The sequence below is a fragment of the Aulostomus chinensis genome, chromosome 22 (genome assembly GCF_037954235.1).
Source record: "Aulostomus chinensis isolate RoL2024-O1b breed Wild chromosome 22, RoL_Achi_v1.0, whole genome shotgun sequence".
Taxonomy (NCBI): Eukaryota; Metazoa; Chordata; class Actinopteri; order Syngnathiformes; family Aulostomidae; genus Aulostomus; species Aulostomus chinensis.
The window spans coordinates 12,555,260-12,576,719 of record NC_141341.1 but is presented as its reverse complement, the minus strand read 5'-3'; the positions used below and the strand labels follow the sequence as shown (position 1 = coordinate 12,576,719).

General features: G+C 42.4%; 1 protein-coding gene and 1 long non-coding RNA gene across 8 annotated transcripts in view; one reads left to right on the top strand and one right to left on the bottom strand.

The window, feature by feature from the left end:
• The window catches only part of hivep1 (HIVEP zinc finger 1), a 46,988-nt gene extending 34,661 nt beyond the window's left edge, over nt 1-12,327 (bottom strand). For 4 of the 7 annotated variants that reach the window (XM_086192573.1, XM_086192574.1, XM_086192568.1 and 1 more), the window contains exons 1-2: nt 12,235-12,327; nt 10,134-10,268 (exon numbers count right to left, since the gene is read on the bottom strand). In XM_086192573.1, the coding sequence (XP_086048699.1) occupies nt 10,134-10,173 (40 nt within the window). In that variant the 5' untranslated portion in view covers nt 10,174-10,268; nt 12,235-12,327. The other 3 variants (XM_086192571.1, XM_086192570.1, XM_086192569.1) reach the window with 3 other exon arrangements.
• On the top strand, nt 10,970-13,881 carry LOC147240809 (uncharacterized). Its single transcript, XR_015111119.1, has 3 exons — nt 10,970-11,076; nt 12,304-12,738; nt 13,123-13,881. It is a non-coding gene; the product is annotated as an uncharacterized LOC147240809 (long non-coding RNA).
• The last annotated feature ends 7,579 nt before the right edge of the window (nt 13,882-21,460 follow it).

The window sequence follows — 21,460 nt, the reverse complement described above, 5'->3', positions numbered from 1 at the left end:
CCTGGGAATTAGCAGCCCCCTCTAACAGAGGCAGGTTTTGTTGGGGCATTTCTCTGCAGATGACACATCTCCTCAGTGTGTATAGGAGCTCTCCACCCCCTCAGTGTGTCATGCGCATGTCGCCAACATGCGACATCCAGCCACAGCATTGGTCCTGTTTCGGCACCGCAGGAAGAATTTCTTCCTCTATTCTTGGCCCCTGTGCTGACGTGAGCAGAGGCAAATCCTGTTGCCCCCACCCTGCTTTTTCCCCTCATCGCTCCCGCTCCGACGCCAATGCTCACCTTTCCGAGTTGCCAACATCAATGCTGCTCAACTTGGTTGAGCACTGGAAGTGACTCCCCAGGCTGCAAAGGCTCACCTGTGGAGGGAAAAGGTGCATGTGTGCGCACACACAGGCATATGAGGCTAACGAGTACGAGAAGGTCACTGTTCGTTAGCTCCAATTTAACTCAGGTTGCCTGAGCCCTTCACTACTGCTTCAGTTTGAAAAGTTTAAGCCAAATAATTTGACTGATTGGGCCGCGGTGCTTATTACCGACCCAAATGAAGCCCCGGACACTCACACGAGGCTATAAACAGACAGGTCATCTCTCTGCAGGTGGTCGTACGTAACTGGCAGAGAAGACACGAGCACGCCTGCCTGGCCAGAGAAAAGGGCTTAGACGGACAAGCTGTTAATGAATAATGGCCTGATCATTTGTAGAATATTTGGTTTCACGAGAAAGTACATCCCTGCCTCCACACAGCGACGCTCGCAGCACAGATGAGACGACTTAATTAACACACACAAGCACATACACACACACTTAAATAAAACACATGCAAGACCTTTTCTACAAAAGCAGGCGGGCGGTGTTAGCTATGGTATTAGTCACCAGCGTCTGATAAACAGGCAGAGTTTGACAGCCATTCAAACTGAGAGTCGACACAGAGGAAACAGGTTTAGATGCGGGTGGGAGGAAGAAAACCTAAACTTCAACAGAAGGCGACAGAATTAAAAATCACAAAACTGCTACAGCGCCAGTAAAACTATCCTGGAAGGCAGCCAAAGATTTTAAACGTCATACGGATCAGGAGCTATATAAAACTCCTGTATAAGCTTTTATTTTTTATGAAAATGGCCTTTTTCATATTTTTTTTCCGCTACATTCATCAAAGTTTAATTTGTTGACCTTTCCGGAGTTTCGGTAATTAAAGAAGCACAGATGCATGTAAGAAATAAATACAATCATGCTGCCTGCTTTTAATAATTCCTCCTCCTATTATTTACACCTAGTATTGTCTTGTGTCAGTAAAAAGCACCGTCACATCACCAAGCCTTGAAAATGAAGCCGTTATAAAAACAACACATGCAATTACTTGAACAGGCCGCCATCTGAAATATGGACAAATTAACTAACTGACAAATTGTTTTCCTGGAACCAGATGTCAGCAGGTGTTGGGGAGGCTCCCATCTTCCCCGCCATCCTGAAGACACCCCGAGGGCTGATTTGTCAGCAAGTGACCGCCTTTCATTTAGCAAAGGCCTGAGGTGAGTGAATACACTGCCATTTGTGAGCTACACCACACAATTAGAGTCAAAACCAAATAGAAAAGTGATGCAAGACATTTAAAAAGGTCTATGAGCTGAAGATACTCCCTGATAATTACATTTCCCCTCATCAAAAATGTATTTTGCTCAGTCTCTGACCTATGAGCCGACCTGCCGTTAAAAGCCAGCGCACGGTGACTCAAGTCAAGGCTCTCACTCCATTAAAAACAAGGAATAGACATTAACCCACACTGCAGCGCAGTAACAGCCCCCCCACCCTTTTTTTCCACCATATTCAGTTTCATTTGCTCAAAATATGGCCATTAAATTCCTGCTTCCCTCTTCCAGCTCTGCTTCTCAGTCAGAGTGAAAGCCTCTCTGAGGTTAGCACCGCGTTGAACAGACATCCCTGAACTAGTTTCAGCCCGTCTGTTGTAGTTACTGTTGCTAAAACCCGGGGTTATTCCTGCCTCTGGGAGAGAAGTTCCCTTTGTGTGATTCTTGCTGCATTCACACACTGTAATTTGAAAGGACCGTACGGAAACACTGGTTTGGCTGCCTAAGCATGACACAACATGTAAAAATCCATTCAGCAGGCCAGGGTGTTAACTCTTTCTCTGCTGTGTACAGGAGCAAAATGACATGTAGACTACAGTTTTTGACAGACTCGATTGAAGTTTTCACACTTTTTGTGTCGCAAAATATAAGTGATGGCAGACAAAAAAAATTCCTGGAGATTTCCTGTTTTTAAGTGAATTTATCGCAAGTCAGAACCAATCGGAGGGTTAATGGAAGCTCAGTTCAACAGCCTGCTGTGAAGCAACAAACAAACAAGTGTGTGTCCAGCGTCGGGGCATCTCTGGGTTAGCGTGTACCTCTGATTCGTGCTGGTTGCTGGTGGATGGTTGGTTCTGACTTGGAATATTTAACCACAGTCAGCTATGTGCTTCGAGGCAGAGTTGATCATTAACAGGAAACAGTTTGTTGCAAATCACTGAGGCGGTGAAAAACCAACGCGAGCTAAACTGGACAATTGGAGGATGCAAATCCAAACTAGATTCATGGCCTAAAGGTTATAACCTTTTCGTGCTGAGCTTGGCTCTTATTTGGTTAAAAAAAAAGAAATAAAAAAAAAAAGGTGGGCAGTTTCATCTCCTGGACGGAGGGGAAAATGTATGGAGAAGCACTTTCCCCTCCCTCAACATCCACAGCTCAAGTGCCCTTGAAAATAAGGCACCTAAGTTCCGACCGCTCCCTACTGCAGCTGCTCCCTGCCGCTCAGGAGAGTGTGTGTGTGTGTGTGTGTGTGTATGTGTGTGTATGTGTGTGTGTGTGTATGTGTGTGTGTGTGCTCACTACCTAAGGATGAGTAGATAAAGCGTCTTAAAATAATAAATTCACAGTCCAAGCTAATTACCTTTCTAAACATTCATCAGCCCAAAGCAATTTTTTTTTCCGTCTAAACATCCTTGTCAGGACGGTAAGGGATGTTGGAGGGAAGGGGAACTCCATCTCCATCTCCTTGCGTTGGCTTTATAGGGTAAACATTTTCCACCTTGTTAAACGTAGCCCCCTTTCACTCCAGTTGTTCAGCATTTATCACGCAGCATGTTCTCTGTTGGAGCCCGGGACCAGACCTGCTGGGCTTTAGTGCGAGACGCCTTTTATAAGACAAGAGGAATGCAGAGTCGGTTCCATAAACACTGGCACAGCTAACAAGTCTGGGCATTTTCAGGGGCACTCTGAGGAGCGGGCTGCAGGCGACAGGCAGACAAACCAAATGCAGCACAGACGGACGCATGACAAACACCGTGCTGTCAGTGAAGGGAGCGTCACTTACAGCAGCGGCAGAAGAAAATAATAACCACATAAAGAGAGAGGGAAAACAGCCTGCTAGTGAAAAATAGGTGTTTTTTTTTTGTTAGGTTTTTTTGCGAACTGCTGGGTTTCAACTTTGGGTCACATTCTTCCGTTTCACCTAATGCAGTTTAGTTTATAAAAAAATTTAAATAAATAAAATTAAAAAGCACCGCACACAATGATGTAATTTGTTAATATAATCCCAGAGGAAACAATGATTTATTGTGTACCCAACGCACTTGGTGGCAGCGGCCACTAAAAAAGGAGCACAAATTAATTTCAGATATAAATAAAATAATTTAAGTAATTTATCAGAGAACGCTCTCATTGTGTACAGCAGCACAATTAATAATTGCAAAAGAAAATTTAGATTTTTTCTAAATTTCTATTATAGATCTTTACCACCTAAACAAAACAAGGCATAAGAAAGTTGTGCAAATCTGGCCTTTTTTCTGTCAAAGAGCAACTGACCACCACACACCGTTGAAGATGAAGTAAGCATTTTCGAGTATTTTTTCTCTGAATATTCAAAGCATTCATTTTGAGTATTTTTCTAGTGATTTTTTTCTTCATTTTTCTAGAATTTGTTTTTTTTAATTATACATTTTTTGGACACATAAAAATAAGGTTTTGCTCATCAGGAGCAGAATCTTAACGGGAAGGGTGTGTTTTGATTTCAGTAGGAAAAAAAAAAGACTTTATATTTCTTAAAGTGTTTGAAATCTGAGGCGTTTATTCATTTCTTCCCATGTCAACAAGCCTGGGGAGCTCAATATCACTGTGTATTCACTAAAGCACGCCCACCGCTCCATGATCCAATAATATCGGAGGGACTCAAGTTAAATCCCTTTTCTAATAATTAAACTCCAACCACATTTCCTTTTGCACTCAGAAGTGTGTCACTTCACTAAGCTAAAAAAAATAAAAAATAAAAGAAGCTCAGATTCAATTTGACAAAGAAATTCTTGAAGATTTCCTGGAACTGAACCAAAAAATCCAGACTTTACTAATAAACCTGTTGTAACAACACTGACAGGTTTCAGGAGCTAAGCTTCCGTCACACGTGTGTGTCGGCCTTCACTTGTGTGACGACACACATACACACACACACAAACACACACATCCTGTTGGAGGGCTGCTGGTCACTCAGAGGGATGAACGGAACATTCAGGGCTGCTCTTCCTCACCAGGTCTGCATCAAGCAGCGACCACCCAGCCTGAAGCACATGGCGTCAGCGTCTCTCTGTCCCCTCACGTTCCACATTCCCAACTAACTTGGAAAAACTTCACCATCATGTGCCAGAAGTGTAATTAAATACTAACTAATCATGAATCCAGTTTAAAGTCTAAAGCGTTGTTTCTTGTGTCACATTTGTTGTTGCTGTAGAAACAGATTTGACACCTGCAAAAAATATATGACTTCATCGAAAATCACTAATCTGCAATAAGTGGCATGCAAATCAACTGCATAATAAAGTGTAATCCCTGAAATAAAAAAAAAATACTTGTAAATGAGCTCCAATTATCCACAGCTACATTCCAACAGGTGTTTGATTTTTCCCCTATTTCGTTTGCAAGACAAATCAACACACTTTTCACCATATTTGAACCAAAGACACTCGAAGTGCAGATCCTGAACCCGAGGGTGACGCTTGAAAAGTGCAGCTGCAGGAGCGAGTGTGACTGTCATGGGACACAATGTGAAAGTGAAACCTTCTGTAGGTTTGCATACTGGGTCAATATTTAAATAAAGTATCTGGGACATATAATCGATGTGTGGAACCCTACATGTAACATCCATTTTTTTTGGGGGGGGGGGGGTTGAAGAAGAAATCTTACAAGCTTTTTTTCTGCTTTCAGTCTTCATTAAGATAAAATAAAACAGAGCAACACTTGTTGGTGGATTTCTCAGACTGACTGTTTGATGTATCTCTGGTTTGACTGTAGGTTGCTGTTCATATTAGGAAAAACAGTTTTCGCTCATTTGGAGTTGGCCTGCCTGCCGTGAGCTGTGTGTTTCTGCTCAAGTCCACAGAGAGCGTGTCTGTCTGAGAGGGAAACCGCTGTGTGTTTCACCAGAGCTGCTTGGAGACCAGCTGTTTGAGAAAAGTAAACACCAGGCCCAGAGGTGGGGGGGGGGGGGGGGGGGGCAGGAGTTCCTAACTTTCTACATTGTTGCCCGCAAAGTGCGTCATAGGGCCACTTCTGAGGACACACACACACACAAACACACACACACACAAACACACACACACACACACAAACACACACACACACAAACATCGGAGCGCAGGAATATACTGACAAGCTTTTAGCAGAGGTCAGAGTACCTGGAGTCTGACCTGCTGAGTGAGAGAAGGTTCTGAAGCATTTCAGCCAGGTCACTTTTATTTGGTGAAACTGTTTCATGAATGAATCTGTGGACTGTCTCTGGAGGCTGAGTGATTCATCTGAAGTCTTCTTTCCTCACGTCCGAGCTATTTCATGCACCCCGTTTTTTTTTTTTTTCCCCTCCCGTCTGCAAAGTTCACGTCCTGAAACAGCGGACAGTTCCTCTGTTTACAGTGTGTGATGCTTTATTATGAATCAGACAAAAATACAGGCAGGAATGCTCTCCCAGCGATAAATCCGAGTTCCTTCCTCCCGCCGTGTGTTTTCATTTGTGCAGACATACATAAGGGATCTGTAACTCAACATGTAAGTGGAACGATGCTCCAGAAAAGGCCAAGGGAACTGCAAGGTTTAGAGTTACTGTTATTTTTTTCTACTGTCCACATTTTTTTTTCATAAGAAATGGGACAACAATTGACTTTGCTTGGAAACACCCTAAAAAAAAAAACGGGGCATTTTTTTCTTGAGCGAACGGATCTGTGCTGCTTCTTCCTTGGCCCACTTAGTGCTGATGCAGCTCGATAAACAATTTCTTAACTGTGATTATTTTGACTGAGACTGCGATTGTGGTATGATTCAAAATATCAGAAAGAATTATCATTTCTGTGTCATTATTTACATATTCATAGAAAAATGTATTGCAGTGTTCGTGGTGGGATTTTTTTTTTAGTGGGGATCAAAGATGTTTGCAGAATACCTCTGCAGTACCACAAAACTTCATTCAGAAGGTATTTAGATAAACCTCCTGTGACATGGCTATCGCACTATACTGGGATTTTGATAAAACCTCAATATATTTTGTTCATCTGTTAGAATCGTTAACAAATGTCAATCTAAAACTATTAGTATGTTCTTCTGATTGGGTGACAGAAAGACAGAGAAGGATAAAACCAACTATTGCTCACGTTCCCACCTACAGTCTCTTCGCGCTCTCACACGACCCAGCGAGAAGGCTGCATTGCCTTAATTCACCTGACAGATGTCAGCAATGCAGCTGGGTTGGGATGGCATCAATAAATCAATTCAGTCTTTGTGTCCCCTGTCAGGACGAAGTGTGTCGAGTCAGATTTCAGGCAACCAGCAGGGAAAATGTTAGTGTGGTTCCCTTTATACCAGTGTCAGACTGCTGCCAAGCCTCAGAGACACAAAGGATCGGAGCCAAGGCTTCCCCTCATCAACTCAGCATACTGATTTCAACAACCTTTGGAGGTTATAATATGCGCAGAAATGAATGCGGCAATGTTCAGTGTAGAAAAAGACATGTAGCTGTGTCAAAAGTCCAGAAGCGAAGTGATTTTCACAGCTCATCTAGGGCACCATCATGTGACTGCTCTAGGCCGGTATGAAAAGGATTCTGTGAGATTCCAGGAAAAGACGTTCTCCACAGCAGAGTTTAAGCACGTGCTAGCGTGCCATGCAATTAGCATTTCCTGTCTGATGAAGGAAACGCCTTTGAGTGCAGGCCGGGACTGAACTGATGAACTGGGTAAAAAAGCACAAGGAGCAAAACAAAGGTCTCAAGAAGTTAGAAAATTGAGAGAAGTGTCCCTTAAAGGAGGATGACAAGTTCATTTAGAGGAAAAAAAACAAAAACAAAACCTTCCTGGACCCTTTTTAAGACACAGTAAAGACTGGAATTTGTACAACAATCCTGCAAAGGAGCATCGTTGCTTTCATCACAATCAAGGATGATGCATTCCATTCAAATTACTGTCATTTACAAGTCCAGATCATCACACTTTAACACAAAAATCACACGACAGCAGCTACAGCATTTTGCAGCACAAGAAACAATTCTACAATTTTACAATTTCATTTAGCAGACACTTTTGTCCAAAGCGACGTACAACACGAGCAAGAATTCAGACTTAAGGAAAAACCCATAGTAAGCGCAGAAACAAGGGAGCAGTCACCTTTCAAAATAGAGTCAAGTATCATTTGCCCGATGATTCTATTGTCCTCTGTTGGGCAATGAACTGTACTGCTCTAAAACTTAATTATTTAGGTTGTTTGGTCAAATATGGGACAGGAAGTCTTTATAAAGGTAAATAAACAGAGGACTGGCTCATTAGGAAATCTGCTGTGTGGATGGACTGCTGGGGAATGGCAATGATGCACACTTTCACACCCAGCATGGAATGCTGCAAAATCCGAGATCTGTGAACTGCAAACGTCTGTTGACACCTAAATCTGTCAGTTCTCAACATAACACAAATCCATCCGAGCCAATTGGTGTTCTGTATTAGCCTGGCGAGATGCTGTGGCTTCCATATGCTCCGTCCGCCCGACTAGCTCCAACATGTGTGGCTGTGCCCAGGTCTCTGATGCTGCATAAGAATGATGAGACCTTCACCTCATGTAAAATTAGCAGATTTATATTTTTCATGTTATAAGTGCACCTAAACAACTGTGTGGAAATATTTCCATCAGGTTTCATGAAAATCAGCTTGTGACTTTTCCTCTCGTCACACGGACATAAACACACGCGGGGAGATGCAGATCTCCACCAACGTTCATGAAAAATTGAGAGGACACACGAAGATCACAACCAGAGGGATCTCAACCAAACCCCGTGTCCAAAAAAAGGGACATTTTTCACTATGTTACGCATCTCGAGGAAGTGCCGAGTTTGAAGTCTGGGTCGGTCTGAGATGACGGTCGTCTAGTTGTCAGAGATTAAAGCAGAATCCCAAGATCAAAGTGAAACCAGTCAGAGATTAGGCAGGGAGGTCCATTACATAAAGGGGCGGGGCATGTAGTGGCAATGACGTCACATAATGAATAAATGATTTTGATGTTTTGAGACATCACATAACCCACGGTCCTGACCCTGCACAAGTGCACCAAAGTTCATGGAAACAGATAGTTGTTTTTTAAATTTTACACAATCCTGCTGACAAACAAACAAACAGATGCAGGTGAAGACCAACAAGCTGTTTTCATTCAACGCACTGGCCTCAAGATACGAGGCGCTCGCCAGTGTGGAGGATCAGAAACAAGCAGTGCAGCCAAAGACTCAGAATGTGTTACTTAATGTCTACAACAATAACACAAAAAAAGGAAAAAAAATCCAACAATCGTCGGCTCACATCAAAAAACAAGAGAAAAACAGGATATAAAACAGAAAGTGCGCCGCTTCAGAGAAAGGCCGGCCGTGCTGGTGATAACATAGGCACAGAACTCAACGTGATACGAGAAGGGATAAGATTTACGAGATTATATCCCAGCGTGGTTCAGATAGGCAGTTGCTGCTCAGCGTTGCCACATTTAACTGGCACATAAAACAATTAGATCCTCAAAACAAGCAAAATTATTGTCCTAAAAGCCCAATTTTTGCCTCAGCGAGAAGAGGTGTTTTTATTTATTTATTTTTTCCTCTATCCAACATGTGTTGTTTGAAATCTGCAGTGGATAAAATGTAGATTCATGCAGCGTTCCCCTGCATGAAACCTCTCTGCTGAATTCAAGTGCAAGAAGAAAAGCAAAGCCACCTTCTGGGGGACACGGCTTCAGGCTTCATTACCGGACTGTAATTTGATGTCAACACTTAACGAAGAGTCGTCACTGAGGTGCCTTCGCCCTCTAATAGAGGAAACCCCCCTAAACGTTACAAAACATAAAATATGATAAACCATCCTGAAAAATTTTCACTCAGTCAAAAGATGCAAGACGCATTTTGCACCGCCGGTCGGGTCCAGAACAGGAAGCAACTATGATAGTGATGCGTAGAAGTGTAAAAGCTTTGATCTCAGCATCTCAAACTGAACGAGAGAGTGTGAAGTTCAAAACAGCCAGACAGAGGAAAAAGTCCGATTCATAATAAAGTTGTTTTATTATGTTAAGCCAATAAATAATTATATTCACCAGTGTTTCATGCTCCGAGTCTAAATAAAGTCGTTCTGTGACCAGAGGGCACACAGAGACCGCACAATTCCACCGAGGCGACCTCAACCAAACTCAGCGTGGAAAAAAAAAAAAGACACAAGTTTTTTTGCCATGTTAAATGTATCCATCTCCAGAACATTCTGGATTCTTCCTTGGCCCAAACTACACCCCTCCAACAAGTCTGAGGAAATCTGGCCACATATTTTTTATGTTATCTTGCTACAGGAAATAATGGCGGAGGTCACAACATCTCAAGACAAACAGGAAGGAAATCCTGAGCCTGCTTATATCACGTGTCTCTGGTGGGAGGAGGAAATGTCTGAGAAACTGATGTATTCATCCTTCATAGTCAGTTTGACAAACTCGGGTTCGATCCAAATCAACAAATCAGCCATTTTAAACACCGGAACATGGCGGGGACGTGAGTACAGTGCTTTGAGAATTCAAAAGGATGCAAACTCACCTTTTAAATTTTTCGGGTTGTTCTGCTTGGTGCGCGGCATCTTTCCACCTCAGTTCACAGGTGCATCTTGGGGAAAGCGTGGTCTAATGTTGGACCTTGAGAGGAGTGATGTCCTGAGGGAGAGTCGTGGTACATCTAGATAAAACACACACACACACACACACGTTTATCAGTCAAACATGAGCCCCAGTCATCATTAAGGCCATCCTTGTAGTCTCACACTTGGAAGCTGTCTGGTGGTCCAGGACAGAGACGCTGATTGAGTTTGGTCCTCTGACAGGTGCCCCGGCTGGACTTCTGTCCTCGGAGCTGCTCTGTAGCGATGAGCAGTGGGACTCTGTGGCGTGAATATGTTTCTCCTACATCAACATAACCTCTGCCGCCCTCTGATCTCAACGCTCGACACAGAACTGCTTTTCATGCTCCATGTCTGTCTGACATGTCAGTCAACTCTGGTAAACGGTGCAAACAATAAGCTCCTCTGTGCACCGGCGATGCATAACAGTGAGGTCACCCACACAGTCTATGCTAAACATCAACCCACTTCCAGGAGGGGAATCGTTCTTCAATGCCTTTCCATTGGTTAAATAGAGGTTTCATGCAAATTTTCTGTTTGACAAACAAGACATAAAGGTGGGTGCACAAGCACCTGTGACGCCCACAAGGCTCTCAGGTATGCAGCAGCAGGAAAACTCATCTCAGACAAAAAAAAAAAGCATCAAAATCATGAGGTAAATGTCTAATAAAACTCTGATTTTTCTACCCTCATCCTCTCCAATAACACCTCCACCCCTGCCAGAGCAATGCAGTGCTTCAGGAGGAACCAGCCTTTGTTTGCCCCCCTCCTCACCATCATTACATAACACTTACTACGACTAGATGATGATTTCTCTCCATATGCAGCCGGTACATGTGGCGCTAGAGCGATGACATCATCTTCACGGTAGGTTTCGGCGCGTGCAACGGGTCGCATAAAGCCACATTCCTGTCACACGACGCAAAGAGGTTCTTGTCCTCACCTGTGATCGGCGGGTTCGACGGCGTGGATGAGGCGGACGAGAGAGAGAGCGATAGAGAGAGTGAGAGAGAGCGAGAGAGAGAGGGGCACATCTCCCCGGGGTGTCCGTCAGTCCGTCCGTCAGCCTTTTCGCTCGCTCGCGCGCGCGTGTGTGCGAATGTGTGTGTTACATTTGAGGAAACACCCTGTTACTGAGAAAAACGCACATCGGTGGCTCAACCCCTGTAACGCTGCAGGCTGGTATGCACTTGCAGGTGACTAATGAATGATGCTTTCCGCTCACACCTGAGGATCGACCACAGGCGTTATGTAAAAGCACACACCGCTATGAGACAATATTAATAGGGCAGTCAGAATAATCAAACTCAGAGCGATGCTGAGCCAGATTTGATCCATCTGGTGCAATCTTGATAAACAAAGAGCTCGGGATATTATTCACAGATAGCTGCATGGGATGAAGTCAGCAAAAACAATGCGTGGGAATAGCGTATTTTTTGCCTGTTGCAACACGTGAACGCCCTGTGAGGGAGGGCGGAGCCAGGGAAAACCCCTCGCTGTCTCTGCAACAGCGCTCGAATGGGACGCTTCCCTGTATCCAACAAAACCCCACCGAGACGTTAAACCTTCATGCAGCGCGCACACACATGCACATTTTTTCACATTAGCTCAACACATGAACGTGGGTGTCAGATGGAGCCGCTGGCTTACCTAAAATCAACAAAGAGCCGCTGCGTACAGACGCACCGGAGAGTTGGCTCGTCTTTAGAGCATGCTACACAAGTCCCACGCTAAAATAGACAAATAAATAAATAAGGGAAAAAAAACACTGCGCCAAAAAAAGCTCACCGGTTCAACTGGACTTTAAATGGCGCTAAAGTTAGCGACTAAACAACAGGAGAGCAACCGATAAAAAAGCATGAGGCTCCGCGGCTAGCGAGGGCGACCTATAGCACAGTGACAGAACCCCGCTCCGCCAGCTGCTGCCGCTGGAAAGAGGCGCAGGAAAACAAAACAAGCGCACCGAAAGTGAATGTGTTCATACTCACGGGTACAGTTTTAGCTAGTGTCGGGGTTGTAACACACCTTTAGAGCGAGGAGGGGGGTACAGCTCTGTATTTCTCCCTTCACCTTCTCTCTCACTTTCTATTGCAGGAAACAGACAGGCCCACTGACGTCAACGGGGGTCCCGTCTCCGCCTCCCAGCCACAGGGTGTCCTCGCTGGGCAGCGGGGGGGTGTCGACGAGCGCAGCGTTCAATGAGTTGGGAGCTGCCACCGGAACCAGAACCTCACCTTGGTGTCTGTGGTTATTTATCAAACGACACCTTTTCTTCCCCAAGCAAGAGTAGCACAAGAGCGCTCATTTATTATTCAGATGAGGGCTCGCATGCCACGTCGCTGCTCGCAATCCCCCCGACCGGACCCCCTCTCCTGTGCACATAGTTTAGGACTGACGGTTTTCCCGGAGTTCCTTGTTGTCAGGTCACGTTGTGCCCCTCCGCCACTACCGAGCGGGCTTTCCCATGTATAAACCCGCAGCAGAAACATCACAACGGTCCTCAATGCACCAGCACCGATGCCCCTGGTGGTAAATAACAATGGGTTAACTGGAGCCTCCAACTGATAGCAAACAGCCACTAATTCTCAATAAAGGGTATTTTATAGGCGCTGACCTCCCACTTTATCAGGTCCTGGTGTCAAGTTCACCACCTGTTTACATACTTTGAATATGAAGTAATTCATAAAGGCGAGGGAGCTACAATTCTTCATGCACAATGTGTATTCAGGTTCATAGCTATAACATTTTTTTTTATCATTCCATGAAAAACACAAGACCATTAATCATGAAAAATTGACTAGAATGAATGGAGTTTAATTTAGAAAATGTATACAGCATATATGTTGCGTAAATTTACTTGTGTGTTTACCTCCACCACAAAGCTTTTGTTTCCATTTGTTTGTCTGTCTGAAGGATTACGACGACCAGGCCAGTTTTCATGAAACTTCCGAGAGGTGAAGAAACACATGGGCCGAGAAGGACCTCCTTAAAGTCGATCCAGGAATATCCCTTTTTCTTTTTGGTCTTTTTATTTTTTTACATTGCAAGATACAGAAGTATTGAGATTTATGAACTATTACTATCTTAATTTTTTGTTTTATCTTCAAAGGAGCTACAGATGGGAGGAAAAAGCAAAAACTGGAAAGCATCTCATCTTTGTTTTAATGTTTTGATTAAAAAAGTATGAAAATGAATTGAAATTGATTGTGTAGGAAAAGTGAGGTTTGAACCAGCGATTCTTTGTTTACTAGACAGCCACATTAGTGTGTTGTCAAGTGACTAAACACTGCTGAAAAGATGAGTTGTGGAGCTTTCAATCTCTCGCAGTCATCCATCCAGAATTCTACACATTCACACTTTAAATCCCCACCCGGGTCCCTGGGGAAACATGATCAGCACTGTTTGCTATTTTGTAGATCCAACTTAAAATAAACTCCATCCATCCATCCATCCATTGTCTTCCGCTTAGGAAGCTGGAGTACCTGGAGAGAACCCACGCAGGAACAGGGAGAACATGGAGACTCACACAGAAAAATCCCGTGCCCGAGTAAAATAAACTCACTTGTAGTAAAATAGAAAGCCACCTAACATTATGATAATTAAAATAAAATTTGAAAATATGTGCCCAAGTTTCTGTATGTTTTATGTGAAACTCACAAACACCAAATAAAATACGAAAGAGTTTAAAAGTTAAATGCTTTCTCTCTCTCACCTTACAGGTGATGGTTCTCTCAGCCAGCTGGACAAGCTAGTAGCCTAAACAAATAGTGTTTGAGAAAATTGGCTTGCTAGTGAGTTCGCATGCTATGCCATGCTATGCTATGCTATGCAATGCTAGCTAAAAGAGTGAGCTACTTAGTTAGCTTTCACACTGTGGACAGCTTCAAAAACTACTACACATTGTGAAGACCTGTCATTTTAGAGGCTGAATACAATGAAACATTTCACAGCGAATTGAGCGACAGTCAGCAGAACAAGTGTGTTTTCTCTGTGTGTACGTGACCCTGCTGCTACCAACTGTTACAGCGCAGTGTCCCTTTTCTTCCTTTTCTGAGTCGAATTATCTCTTCCAACTGCGGAAAGAAGGAATTAAATTAACTTAAAATTCAAAAAGAAAAATGAACAAAAGCACAAGATCTATGTGTACCCGTGAGATGAAGTAAACTTTAATATCTGCTATGCAAATTAACTGTTATTTTTTAACACTGACGTAAGTTTAATTTCCCGTTTATTTGAGAGGACTGGATAGCTCTTAGCTTGTTTCCATCTTTGAAATGAAGATGTATTTCCAAACAAAACAGGAAGACATGGCCTGGTTGTATATTTTGCCCCATTGTTGACTTTTTACAACTAGGGTTGCCAACCATCCCGTATTAGCTGGGTCCTGGCTAATACGGGATGGTTGGCAACCCTATTTACAACCAGCCTTTAGCGAGACAGCAGTTAGCAGTTAGGCGATAGCTAGTGGTGAAGCTTACTTTCGGTATAACTCAGCTGTCATATTTTAGTGGTCTCTATGTTGAATTAATTTACCCGATAGTCCAACTTTTATGACCAGCCAACGAGCAATTGCACTTAATGCAATATGGTAATTCCTTATCTACATTTCATTTCAAATATATGCTAACAGTTAGCTGTGACAAACTCACTCAGAAGCGCATGTGTACAGACATTAACCATTTCTCTTATCTCACAGTCACTGAAGAAAATAATGGCTAGATTTTTCACAAGCCACATATATTCAGAACATTGCTGCATTAAAATGGCCTTATTCAGAAAAGTCATGTGAAAATTGAATGAGAAACCCAGCTCTGATTAGCAACACACTAAAAAAAAAAAAAAATCCTCTACTGTAATTCAACAGGAGAATAATTGTAACAGCGCGTACTCACGATAATATAGTTTTCCTGCATCATACTGTGATACATCAGTCTTCCACAATATCATCTTAGCATAATTATCCTTATAAATTCAGTGCCATTATCCTATTAAAACATTTATAAATTCACTTTTAACATTTTAGTTGCTGAGTGTAATTTTGGTGCCTGTGTACCTCTGACAGAGCATAAAAGTCTTGCCATGTTGTGTTTGTTTAAAGGAGAAAGAAGAAATCTCTTGTGACTGAAATGACTCAGGGTTATGTCGTGCTTCAAACTGCCCTTTTGAATTCACGCCCACATTTAACACATTTATTCCTTCTTGAGGGTACTGCTTGCACAGGGTTACTTTTTTTTTTAACTTCCATGCGACAGTCACATTTAAAGAATTATCTTCATATTTCACTCTACATTAGACTCAGAAAAGTGATAAATTAGTCAGTAGATCAAGATATAAATCGCCTGCATCCCTCAGCAACTATTGGTGGTTGATATCTTTAGGAACTGACTCCTCACGTCATCATGACTGGAAGGATTTACTAGTTTGTGTACACTGGTGTTGTGTTATTTTTATCTTCCTTCTGTCTTCTTCGAATTATGACCACCATGAGAGGGTGAGTTGCACCAACTGTGACACATCGTTGAACCAAAAAGGTCACACTACTATTTGCAAGACAGCGAGAAAGAACTGTCATCGTAAATGCATAAACAAATCAAAAGTTTTTGCAAAGCATCCGGATAGTTCCAGTGCAACAGAGAAACAGCAGGGACATGCCATGATGTTTATGTCTACAAGTTACTATATGATGATCGTCCGACTATCGCCAGGCTTTAACAGAGGTAGACGAAGCACTGAACAGCTGTACTTTGAATTGAAAGCAATTTTCTTTTTAAGTCATCGAAAATGCCGTTTGACATCATGGTTTAGTATTTCCAACTCTCACACTCTTAAACTTTTTACACTACACCCACTTTTTTGAACAGAGAAAAGTGCTGGAGGTTGAGTCACCAAATCTGGAGAAAGACTGTTGATATTTTAACATCCAAAGAAATACTCTCTCCAAACTAGAAAGCATTCAGAGAGTGCATAGCTCTACCAAAGTGAACTTTAAGCCCCTGGCACTTTTGTGCTCTGGTGCTCATTAAAGCTGTGTGCACATCACAGTGTGTGGCTGTTTAGTTGCAGGAGATGGAGGTGAAGCCTGATAATATTTGGCTTCTACATGAAGGAGCAGAGTAACGCTGCTCTGTGGTGAAATGATCACTTTCTGCATCTACTATGTAGCACAAGAGAACATTCTCTTATTAGTCAATTTTTATTTTACATGGGGAGAAGTGTCATTTTGATGTAAATCAAATTATATTTGTTTTGTCCAGCTTACTTCCTGTAACCTCCTTCCTGTTGGCGCTACAACTGTGAATTAAATTCAGATGGTCGATGTCTTTAGACTGGGACCCTCATCAAATGTGGGAAGTTTGTAAAAGATCCATTTATTTTGATGGAATAGTTCCACATGCTATGGTGAAATTGGCCAAGGCCCTAACTAGAAGGAATCGTGTAAAAAAAGTGAAGTGTGGAAAAACAAACAAACAAACAAAAAACATGTTTAACGTGCTGCCACCAGGTGGCGTTTTGCCTAATCCAGTCGAATATTAAATGGACCCCTCCTTGGCCCACTCTACACTTCTACACCCCTCCAGCAAGTTCGATGAAAATCAGCCTCATAGTTTTTGGGTAATCATGCAGACAGAAGGACAGACTGACAGACGCCAGCAAAATCATGACCTCCTTGGTGGAGGTAATTGATAATACGCTGCCAAAGCAATGGCACGAAGAAATGTTTTCAACCCATGTAGAACACATGTAATTAGTATAAAAGTGCCTGAGTCTACTGCCAAATTTGGTTTCAATTCCATACTAAATAAATTAAGGCCTGGTATCCTGATAACAATAATTTTTTTTCTTTTAAAAGCAGCTTGTCTACTTTCGTGTTGGAGGTGAATGGACTTACTTAGGCCGACGTGCTGTTAAAAGACAGGACAGGAAAATAATGAACCGAATGTGATAAGGACATAACAACAGCAAAGAGAGAAGTCCAAAGTACACAAATATGTCATAAAAGCAGAACAGTGTTTGTATACTAATATTCTTTTCTACAGAAGAGAAACTGGACTTGGTACACATCCTATTCATGCTAGAATCGATCTTCAGAGGACGAGGCATAGTACAGCGGTAGTATCGATATTTCTGGATCATTTGCCAGCCACTCTCGCTTGGTTTCATGATGAAACTGCTTCTAATAGAGAATATTTCTGATATCAAGTATCAAATGACTCCTTTATTGTCAAGAGCGATGACAGGAAGTTTAAAAGTGGGCCCCTTGACAAAGCTCATTTGCTGCTTTTGAACCAAACATCAGCCTGAACATTTTCCTCATTTTTCATATCAAGTCAGTGGCTGCAGCAGCAGCAAAGTAGCTGTGAGAAACATACTGTCACCCAAAGAAACTTTGCTGCAGTGAGGCAAATCTACTCATTAATAAGTGATCGTGTGACAGCCGCCCACCGTCGCATCACAGGCTTCCTGCAGACTGCAGAGTGGGACTCCTGGCTGAGACGAGCTTTATGACTCACCTGTTTCAGCTGCAACAACTTGAAATGGCACATTTGAATAGTGGAACTTAATAATGGGAGCGAGGTTGTATTTTTTCACGCTGATTTCAGAGCACTGATGCAGCGTATCTGTTTGTTCAGTGGTTTATCGTGTATGAATGAAGGTGTTAATAACTTAAAAGTATATGAAAGGGATTCAGTCAATCCTTCAAATATGAGCGACATTTAACATCATCTCAAATGCCAACAGAGGCGTCTCGCTGCTTCTTTTTTTCGCTCACTGCTGTCTGCACACCCACGTAAAAATTGAGATGTTTTTGGTTTGTCAGTGCTGTATGAAAGAGGTGGGAGGGGGGGTGCAGTGGAGGTTTTTACATAACCACATTTTTCTCTAAGAAGACAACTTGTTTGCAATGTAGAGTAGAACAATCTTTTATAATACAGATTTCTTATGCGTGTGTGTGTGTGTGTTGTTTTGTGTGTTACTGCAGATACTGATATGATCTCCACTTCTAATAATGGCCATGTGTGATCGACCTCTGAGGTTATTATATATATATATATATATATATATATACACATACATATATATACACACATACATATATATACACACACACACACAAACACACATATATATATATGAAAATGTGTTTTTGATCATTTACCTTCTCAATATTTGAGAGTAAACTGTGTCAAGGGTATCACTGTTTCTCATTACTGACTTCAAAAATGGACATCAAACGTAAGTGTTTTCTTCAATACAAGTACAGATCAGAGGTTTTGTTTTTAAATGTGGTATTGCTGTGTAGAAGTGTTTGTGAGGACAAGAAGACATAATCTGCTGCTCTACTCACTCCATATATCACCACTTGACCTATTGAGTCACATACACAGTTAAGTGATATCCGCTGCTACGCTGATGATACTGCGCTGTACATGCCTGTCAAGACAAAGAACCGCTCTGAAGAATTAGAGGCTGTGAAACTGGAAGTTCCTGCTTCTGAAACTTCAGGGATGACAACATCAATCAGTCTAAGACTTTGGTTCAAAAATAACTCAACAACTTCAAACTCAATAAAATATTGGTCATCAAATGAATTTTCCTCAAGTGCCACCACAAAGGGGAAAGCTGTTTTTGTTTTTTTTTCCATTTGCCATTTGATTCGGTACAGATGTGCATGAGAGTAAGCCTTTCCATTCTAATCATTTTAGAAACCTTTTATGTGTACTGGTGTGGACTTTTAACATTTCATCATACCTTTATGAGGTTTACGTTTGTTGTCTGGAGTAAAAACTTCTTAACCACGTGAATATTTGTGCACACGTTGCCCTCGCGATGAATCAGGGTGATCCTCTCACAGAGCCGGGACGGTGGCTGCATTCTCAGTGTCGTTTTAAACTGCACATAAATTAATTCAGCAAGAGCTCTTTCAACGCAGCTCTGACATCTTCTCTGTCCGTGCCCTATGAGGTGGGCGACACCATTGACGATATGTAAAATCACCACTAACTCTTAATGTGGTGGACTTCGCGGAGGGACACGGGTGTTTGAGTCCTCTCTGAGTCGTGTTACAGCACTCATTTCACTTTAACCCAAACCACGAAGTTTTCCTAAACTTAACCAAATATTTTTTTGGGTTTGTGTGTGTGTGTGTGTGTGTGTGTGTGTGTGTGTGTGTGTGTGTGTGTGTGTGTGTCTAAACCTAACCAGACCTTGACTGTATAATTTGACACATCGTAAAACATTATTTTCCTACCGGGAATTTCATTTCAAGAAGCTGTTGTCAGTTATGATAGAATATATTTTCTTAAACTACAAAACAACACAAACCACCACCCAGAACGCTATTTTGTTGAACCAAGGATTTTCTGTGGTTTTTTGTTTTTTTGGGGGGGTGAAAACAGGATCTTAATTGACTTTCTATTGACATTGTTTCCATGGTGCTGGCATCAGTAATGTGTTAAGACTTTTTGCCTGGGGTGGTCCAAGTGAGGCACTGAATCATGTGACACATGTGACACACACCATCAGACTTGCATTAATTTACCATTTGTATCTCCAGTGAACGCTACCCATATCTGGATTGGTTGAGAGAAACATTTTGTCTGTTTTTCAACTTTTGCATGTTTAGAACATACACATGGAACCCTTCAGAATTAGCTGCAACCTAGCAAAAGCCAGTTAGCTCATTCATAGCCCGTTAGCTTGTTTTTGCACCTGGAAAGTGTGGAAAATTGCAAAAACAAATTTTACACAACATAAATATTGGTACATAAGTAAATGTAGAGGCAACAAAATGGGAGATTAAGGAAATAATTGGATTTAACAGATTTAGGGACTCCAGACGTCTGGAGACATTAACTTACTCACATATCAAAATCAACATGCAATCTTCTTCTCTGAGGTTTTGGCAGGCTATTTTGGCTCATTACTGCCACTCAGGTTTCAGACTGAATTGCACCTTAATACAAATTTGTTCTACTCATCATCAAGCAGATTAAACGAAACCATTTCAACAAATTTTGTTACACCTCCTCATAAAACCTGTGTAAGATGTCATTGTCCATTACTTTCAGGTTGGTAATATTCCAACCCAGTTTCTCTATATATTATTATCATAATCTGTTGCATGTCGGCTGCACAGTGGTGCAGTGGTCAGCACTGTTGCCTCACAGCAAGAAGGTTCCTGGTTTGAGTCCTGGCTCAGGCGCGGGATCTTTCTGTGTGGAGTCTCCATGTTCTCCCTGTTCCTGTGTGGGTTCTCTCTGGTACTCCAGCTTCCTCCCACAGTCCAAAGACATCAAGAGGGGACGAGGCTGATTGATACTCTAAATTGATTGTAGGTGTGACTGTGAGTGTGAATGGTTGTTTGTCTCTGTATGTTGGCCCTGCAATGGACTGGCGACCTGTCCAGGGTGTACCCTGCCTCTCGCCCGTTGATGCTGGGATAGGCTCCACCCCCCCCGTGACCCTTAATAGGAATAAGCGGAAGACAATGGATGGATGTTGCATGACTACCCTCCCTCGCTGATTGTTTCTAAATGGTCCTTCCTTTTGTGTCTTTTAGAAATTTCTGGAGCGCATTTTCCTCAACTGATCTGAGGGGCAATTTACAGACCAATATGTTTAAACAGGATCCACAGAGGTTTTATAATGCCATGACGGTTAGACCTTTTCTCTCTATACCGTAATATAATCTCAGTCGGGTCATTTTAAAGAAGGGGACTTCCTCAGCTGCCCCGTAGCAGTGTTAGCATTAGGCAGTCAGCTAATAATATCATGGAGGGGTTACAGTAAATAAGCACAGCTGCCCAGCAGAACAAAAGCCTCTTATGCGGAGGGAAGGCACTTGTGTTTATGTCCTTCTGTAAGCGCTGTTCATCTGGTGCTGTTTTTCTGACTTTATTTGCCTTTGTATCAAAAATAGATATTTATTGAATGCGACCTTCCAAAGAAAGAGAGTATTCATAAGGGAATGCCTGTGTCCTATTTCTCTTGGCACACGGTTAGGCGTTTGGATAAAGATTGATGTTGCTGAAGTATTTATAGGGTGGCGTCCTTTCATCCCTGTTTCTCAGTATGTTTCCTATTGCAGCAGATATGCAAGGAACTGGTTATAAACACCCTACATAAATGTGGGACAATAGTTTTGGCACCCAAGCTGTCCTGTGGAGATAAGCCCAACCACATGCACGTATCACACTGGACAGTTTTACATTTATGTACCATTGCAGAGAGCAGAAGCAGAGCTCAAACA